This window comes from Heterodontus francisci, chromosome 31 (genome assembly GCF_036365525.1).
Source record: "Heterodontus francisci isolate sHetFra1 chromosome 31, sHetFra1.hap1, whole genome shotgun sequence".
NCBI classification, from domain to species: domain Eukaryota; kingdom Metazoa; phylum Chordata; class Chondrichthyes; order Heterodontiformes; family Heterodontidae; genus Heterodontus; species Heterodontus francisci.
The window spans coordinates 45,537,092-45,545,342 of record NC_090401.1 but is presented as its reverse complement, the minus strand read 5'-3'; the positions used below and the strand labels follow the sequence as shown (position 1 = coordinate 45,545,342).

Sequence of the window (8,251 nt, the reverse complement as noted above, 5' to 3'; positions counted from 1 at the left end):
GAGTTGCTTGTGCCTAACTGTACTATGCATCAGTTCAATGAGTTTGTGTAGAAATAGCACTGTTGCTCTCCTGAGTCTGTCCTGCCAAGCTGTGTGTAGTAAGCAACCTTAATGGAGGAAAATTGTGGGGAGTGCAGTGGTGATTTCCCGACAGGCATGGTCATATGCTGTCAGCATGTTCCCGGCAAATTATCCCCAGCAAGTTCATTCCCCAGAAAGGACATTGGTCACAATTTAGCAACCATGCTTTGCTGCTGTCTGGGGTCTTGAGCTCCAATATTTTGAGTGAGTCCAGAGGACCTACCTTCCTTTCTAATTCCTGTCATTGTGGGTGGGTAAGCCACTGCTAATATCAAGGGAGTCCTTAATCTTTAGGATGCGTTCTGTAAGTCTGCACTCCAGAAATCGCTGGAAAATTGAGAGCGGAGAATCGGGAGTATTGATCTCCTCCAACCCTCTGATCCGTGCTCCCAATAAATTAGGCTCAATGTTGGGAGCCTAGCCTTGAACAATTCATCCGTATGTCTTTTGTATTGCGTTCCACCCCTTTAGCCTTGCTCTGGCAATCACCGTCAAGTGCTCTCTATCAATGGCCTTGAAATTATAGGATGTGATATTGGCATATGGGCACTTAAACTTTTGTTTGAAATTTCTTGGAAAACACTCTAATAAAATAATAAAGCAAGGAATTTCATACAAATGTGTTCAAGGTTCATGTGAGAATACCGCACAGTGAAGTTTCAAGGTGGAAAGAGAACTAGGATCCATAAAAAGCGAGGCAGTGCCCACTCGTTTTCCAGACTCAAGTCACTAATGAAACTATTTACTGCTAATCTTCTGATTCTCCTGCAGAACTCTAGTTGATAAACTGACTCCAGATTTTGCACAGCTCATCAAGAAAGACTAAACCTTTCCTTATAATTTAGCAATGACTGAGATGTCATCTGATTTCTCTTTACCCAATTCCCATTAGTTAAATAGCAGATCTCTCTTAAAGACTTCTCAATTGATTCCAGCACCTTCCTCCAACCTCCTGACCCTCCCCCAATCCCCATTGCTTAAGGCTGAGCTATAGCCAGAGAATTACCAAAGTAACCACACCAAGGAATATGGCCCTACCTATAAAATGTACCAGAGAATCAAACCTTAGTGATAATCCTTTACTTTTAACAAAGCATTGTCCTCCAATAATTTTGTTCATTTTTTCCCTCTTCTTTTGGAGCTCCCTTCACCGCCGAGATACGCAAGTAAGCTCCTCTGACTGTCAGTCTCCATTTAGGAGGTCCACCAGATTGATCTGCATTGACTTGCTCTTCAATCTTTATGCCCCTAGCAGCATAAAACAAATGTTTTAACATAAACCCGAAGCTAATACTTCAATGTATTTATTGGTTGATCACCTAAGCCCTTTACCTACTTATTATTGCTGTGACGTATATGATAATATATTGTAACTTTCTCTCCATAATAAAGTACTTACAATGCTCTCACTTCCATTAGCTGTATACACTGGCTGAGAAAGCAAGAAAAAGAAAGACAGACCAAAAGACATGCTTTTATATAGCAACTTCTGGATGTTTCCAAAGTGCTTTACAGTCAATTAAGTACTTTAGAAGTGTAGTCACTGTTGTAACGTAGGAAATACGGCAGCCAATTTCTTCACAGCAAGCTCCCACAAGCAGCAATGTGATAATGATCAGATATCTGTTTTTTAAGGGTGTTGGTTGAGTGATATATATTGGACCAGGACATTCAGGGAGAGCTCCCCTGCTCTTCTTTGAATAACGCCATGGGATCTTTTACATGCACCTGTGGGGATAGATGGGGCCTCGGTTTGATGTCTCCTCTGAAGGACTGCACCTCTGACAGTATAGTGCTCCCTCAGTACTGCAATGTGAGTGTGTCAAATGAATCTGGAAATGGTATTGTAACAGGTTGTGTTCATATCAGCCAACACTGACACAAGATCTGTTTCAGCAGTGTCATTGCACCCAAAGACCTTTTCATTCAGTGCATGGCCAAATGGATCAGACCAGGAGTCATTGTTGAGGTACTGGTCAAACTCATTGCGATCCACATCAGCCAGCAGTTCAGCACAGCACAAACTGTCCAGGGCTTCCAAGTCATTTACTGCTTGTGGAGCTTGACAGATCTGACCACAGCAGTGAGCTAAAGTTCCGAGCAACGGAGTGGGTCCTACTGCCATGTTGTGGTAACACAGCGTCGTATTGTGGGGAGGGGGCAGTGGGTTTGTCTGGTCAGATTGGCTGCAGTATATACTCCAGTCAGGTTGAGGATGTCTATAAACAGGATGAGACATTGGACAGTCCATCCCTGTCAGCCCATTCCCCATTTCTGGTGCGCACTGTGGGTCAGTAAGTTGCCCACTGGCGACTGGAGGTTGTTTCTCAAAGGGGAACATTTCCTGCTTGGCAGATGGGGGAAGGTTTGGGGGAGATATCTGGTCCATTGCCTGTGTGCTGATGGAGAGTTCCTTGTCTTGATGGCCTGCCAATTCCTGTTGGTCAGCACAATCCCTGTGGACAGAAATGCCATTCCTGTAGGGGCCACGAGTTTGGCTTTTCCTTCGCGGCCTGTATTTGTAGTTGGGATACTCCAGCATATGTACCACCCGCAGCCTCTCTGCTTCCAGGATGTACGGCCGCTTCTGCACCACAGTAAGCGATTTCCAACACCGCCCTGGAAAATGAAATAAAGAGAAACATTGAGACTGGTTGAGCATGGTGTTAGAAATGCACTTTCAGAAAGGAAGAACCCGTATTTATAGAGTATTTAATTGCATAGAGTCATAGAATCATGGAATAGTACAGCATCAGTTCCGATGAAGGGTCACTGACCCGAAACGTTAACTCTGCTTCTCTTTCCACAGATGCTGCCAGACCTGCTGAGTGATTCCAGCATTTCTTGTTTTTATATCAGAAGGAGGCTGTTCGGCTCATCGAGTCTGCACTGGCTCTTTTCAATTAGTTATTCAATGAGTCCCACTGCCCCACTCTTTCTGTATATCCCTGCAATTTTTCTCTTTCATTTATCCTTTTGGAGGCTACTATAGAATCTGTTTCCACTAACTAACCACCACCACCATCAAGAAGTGCATTCTGAAACCTAACCTCTTCACAGTATCTTATTAATTACTTTTCAAGTGTAGCCATTTTAGCAAACACAGTGGCTGTAAAGCACTTTGGGACATTCTGAGTTCATGAACTACCTAGATAAATAAATAAGGTATTTTTTCAAATGAATGGGCAGAACATTCAGCAGGAGGCATTGACTTTACACATCAGTTTTCAAGGTCGGCTCTTGGTTCATGTAATCTCCAAGTGCAGAACTCAATTCTAACCTTTATGTCTTTGCTTGGAGACATATCCTGATCAAATTCCAATTCTTTTCTCAATGTCCTTCCCATCTTTTGGTGAATTCCTCATCCATGCCTTTGTTACCCCTAGACTTGACTATTCCAATGCAGTCCTGGCCAGCCTCCAACTATGCAATCTTGGTAAATTTGAGCTCATCCAAAACTCATTTGACTGCATCCTAACTCATACCAAGTTCCATTCACCCATCATCCCTGTGCTCACTGACCTACCCTGGCTCGCTAGCTTTAAAAATTCTCATCCTTGTGTGCAAATCCCTCCATGGCTTTGCCACTCCCTAACTCTGTAACCTCCTTGAGCCCTACAACCCTCTGAGATCTCTGCACTCCTTCAATCTGGCTTCTTGTGCATTTCTGATTTTAATTGCTGCACCATTTGTGGTTGTGCCTTCAGCTACCAAGGCCCTAAGCTCTGGAATTCCCTCCCTCAGCCTCTCTACTTTTCTCTCCACCTTTAAGATGCTCCTTAAAACCTATCTCTTTGACCAAGCTCTTCTCATGATGGTTCTCACTCTTGCTGGGATTTAATCTTGTGGATAACTCATCTAAGTAACAATTCATCACAAGACGAGTGTGTGCTGGGAGATCATTTTACCATTGAGCTCAATAAAACTGAGCCTGATCCTATTCTCATTCAATGTCTATGCAGACGTGCTATCCAGCAAAGTTCACTGAGGCCAATTAGAATGACCCAGTGGAGGAACCTGCTGAAATCTGCTAACTCAGCACAGACCAGGGATCGAATCCTGGGCCTTTGTACAGCACATTGTTAACTGGCTGTGTCTCTACCCTGCTTTTTCAGTTTTCAATTACGATGGATTGACTATACTGAAGTTAGGGGAGGGTGCTTATCTCTTGAACAAAAGACAACATACTGCAGATGCTGGAAATCTGACATATAAACAGAAAATGCTGAAAATACTCAGCAGGTCAGGCAGCATCTGTGGAGAGAGAAACAGAGTTAACATTTCAGGTCTGACGAATCATTAACTCTGCTATACTGAACCATTTAATAGTTTTATTGGTGTACACTAGTCTATTTCATAGTAAATTAAAATGTTTTGAAACAAAAACACTTTGAAAACATGCCTACTAATGCCTGTGCACATAGAAAAAGGGTGCAATTTGAAAAGCCTGCCCGAGCCAGCACCATTGACAGAATATTGAGATTTCGATCTGGGGGCTTGCTTAGTTTAGTGGGCGGGTCCTGATTCGGGTGAGCTGATCTTAACCCAGCATAAAGGTTAATTGAAAACAGAAATGGAAGTGGTTCTGGGCGTAACTCGCTTGCATAGGAACAAGGTCGGCCATTAAGGCCCTAGAGCCTATTCCACCATTCTGTGAGAGAATGGCTGATGTGGCCTAACTCCATGTTCCAGTCTTTGCCCCATATTCCATAACACCTTTGGCTAAAAGTAGATGGTTTACATACAATTAAAATTCCTGATCTTTTGCACTGGTTTGGCTGATTGCGACTGGACTGTGCTGATATAACATGCAGAAACTTGACCCTTAGGTGTCTGTTCCTTCATTGATGAATAAATTGCAAACAGTTTGATCCAACTTTGTTAATATCAGCACAATGCAATTGGAGGTATCTGCAAATCAATGCATATTTGCCCACCAATGGTTCAACTTCATATATGTAGCTCCTAAGACTCCAACTTACACAATAGTGCAGGCCATGAAGACAAAAGTTTCTCTTTGTAGGTTGTACAGTTGCACAGCATGTTCAGGGGATAATAGGATCTCTGTTAGGCCAGCTATTCTGCTGGTCACTATCTGTTGTGTGCACTCTGATCCCTATCTAATGTAATTCCAGTGCTTTATATTTATTTGATTTTACTTTGCCATGTAATTTGTTTGAAGAAATAATTTCTTCCTTGATCTGATTTACAAGATTCATTGAATGGCATAGAATTTACAGCACAGAAGCAGACCATTCGGCCCGACTGATTCATGCCTGTGTTTATACCTGACAAGAGTCTCCTCGCACCTTACTTCATCTAACATTATCAACATATCCTTCCATTCCTTTCTCCCTCATGTATTTAGCTAGCTTCCTCTTAAATGCATCTATGCTATTTGCCTGAACCATGCCATGTGATAGCAAGTTCCACATTGTAACCACTCTCTGGGTAAAGAAGTTTCTCCTGAATTTCCTATTAGATTTATTACAGTCTATTTTATATTTATGGCCCCTAGTTCTTGTCTCCCCAACAATGGAACCATTTTCTCTACTTCTACCCTATCAAACCCTTTCATAAACTCATAAACTTTATCAGGTCACATTTCAGCCTCCTTTTTTCTAGAGAAATGCACCTATTCAATCTTTCCTAATAGGTAGATTCAATTTTATATTTTTTTCTACCTTCTTCTATTAAAAATTTTAAAAAGGAATTAAATGCTAGTTTGCATACTGACTCATGTATTTTTAAAAAATCTCCCAAATGACAATTACAGAGTTTTTAAAAGCTCCAATCTGTGACTCCCTTTGATCTGTGTTGCTGGGAGTCTACAGTTTGATTTGAGGAAAAGAAAGAAAGTAAATCACAGAAGAAATTATTTGAAACCAATTAGGCTGCAGAATAATACAGAATAAATATAGCGAACTGGAATTATATTGAGGTCTGACGGTGAGAATCTGAGACTGATGATCTTTCTGAATTTCAGTGGGGATCATGATTAGTGGTTTTACCAGTACCTAACACTCTTAAACAACGTATTTGAAGTTTATCTATTCTTTAGAAACTGGATGACACGTTCTAACATGCCAACATGTCACAAGTGTTGGTGTGATTATCTTGCCGATGGTACTTGTACATGTCTTTTTAAGAAAGTCAGTAAAATCCATAGGTCTTCCAAAAGGAGTAAAATTTCAATGCTGCACAGATGGTGAAGTCAAGTGTTGGTTTTTAAATCCAGTTGACTGTTGATACAATTTGTCCATCAAACATATTTATGATCACAGAATCATAGAACAGAAGGACGCCATTTGGCCCATTGTGCCTTTGCCAGCTCTTTAAAACAGCTATCCAATGAATCCCACTCTCCCAATCTTTCCCTTTTGCCCTGCAATTTCCTTCCCTTCAAGAATTACCAGGGGCTTATCAGACAATGATAGTAGTGGACAGTATGGCTGTGGTTTCCTCTCAATACCCTACAGTACTGAAGCCATGTGAGCACCCCAGTTACCACACAAGTGGTCAACCCCTAACTCAACACAGACTGGGAACTGGGAATCAAACCTGGGATCTCCATGATTTGTACGGCTAAGCTACTCACAACATTAACCAACTGAGAGAATGTTAATGCACTGAAGGATGTTAGTAGACAGCAGGAGTGAAGCTATGTCAATGAAAGTGATGGCTGTGTTAATTCAATCAACAGAGAAATATTACATATGCATTTTCTAACCCCAAAAACGGCACTGGATTTTAAGAGGTGTCAGCTGTGGGTCAATTGGTAGCACATAGGCAGTGCTGCACTGTCGAAAGTGTTGTCTTTCAGATGAGATGTTAAACCGAGGCCCTGTCTGCCCTCTCAGGTGCATGTAAAAAATCCCATGGCACTGTTTTGAAGGTGAGCGGGGAGCTCTCCCTACTATCACGTCCACTATTTATCCTTCAACAAACATAATTAAAACAGAGTATCTGGTCATTCAAATTGTTATTTGTGGGAGCTTGCTGTGCGCAAATTGGCTTCAGCATTTCCTATATTACAACAGCGACTACACTTCAAAAAGTACTTAATTGGCTGTAAAGCACTTTGGGACATCTTGAGATTGTGAAAGGCACTATATAAGTGCAAATTCTTTCTCTTTCTTTTAACGCCAATGCTTGCATGGACACAAACTCATGCATACAGACATGCATACACATATGTGCATCTATGCAAGTATGTGTATTCAGACACATGTAAACAGACATAAACACAGTTGCACGTATGTGCACACATACATGAAAAGTACAAATTTGGTACACACTTGTATACAGAGTCAGAAAGAAAAATTGTCATTTCTCTTTGAATTTTTATATAATGTACTATTAAAGAAATAGCACAACCAGAATTCTACAATCTATAGATTTCAAAGACTGACATTATATAACTTCTCAAAGATGTGGTTATTTTCTTTGAGAGACAGTTTAAGAACACAAAACACAAAACTTTGAGGCTGTTCCCTGTTTTTCTGATTCTTACCCAACAGTTTACTGAGCTCCGTGTTCTGAAGGTTGGGGTTCTGCAAAGACAGCCTCTTCCTCTCATCTTTTGCCCACACCATGAAGGCATTCATGGGTCGGGGAATTCGGCTGATGGTTAAGTGGGTCCCACAATCTCTCGGCTGGTCAAGAGGCTTAGGGGCTTTCAGGAAGAAAGCATCAACATCGACACAGCCTGTACTGGCAGCCCTCATCTTCATTGGCAACCAGGAGGAGTGACCTCACTCTCACTCCTCATCATATCAGGCAAATCTTCTGTGAGAACAGATTGGCTCGGAATTTATATCAGGTTCTCTGTTGAACACAGGCTCCTCCTACAAGATTAAAATATGACTACCAGTCCAAATCCACCCATTGGATTCAAGGCAAACAAAAAACCTTTAAGAACTCGGTTGGGACTTTTTCTAGATGGCCATTTGTATCGTATTTCACATCAGCATTACACATCATTTGAACTGAGTCATAGTCAATTGACTCTTCTAACCCTAGTTCCCTTTTATGTGCTATTTAATTTAAGTTAAGAAAGTAATGTGAACACAAAGTGCACTCGAAGTAGAGGACTAGAATGTATAGGATCTCACAGATTTGCATGTCAAATGAGAACACTTTTCTCATGGCTCTGTGCCCATAAGCATCC

The 8,251-nt window shown here is 41.5% G+C and overlaps 1 protein-coding gene across 1 annotated transcript; it reads right to left on the bottom strand.

Moving 5' to 3' along the window:
* Window positions 1–1,903: 1,903 nt before the first annotated feature.
* Window positions 1,904–7,697, bottom strand: LOC137347050 (transcription factor Sox-7-like). Its single transcript, XM_068011056.1, has 2 exons — window positions 7,595–7,697; window positions 1,904–2,700 (listed from the first exon to the last, which is right to left on the bottom strand). The coding sequence occupies exons 1-2, from the start codon at window positions 7,686–7,688 to the stop codon at window positions 1,904–1,906; spliced, it is 891 nt and encodes a 296-aa protein (XP_067867157.1). The 5' UTR covers window positions 7,689–7,697.
* Window positions 7,698–8,251: the final 554 nt, after the last annotated feature.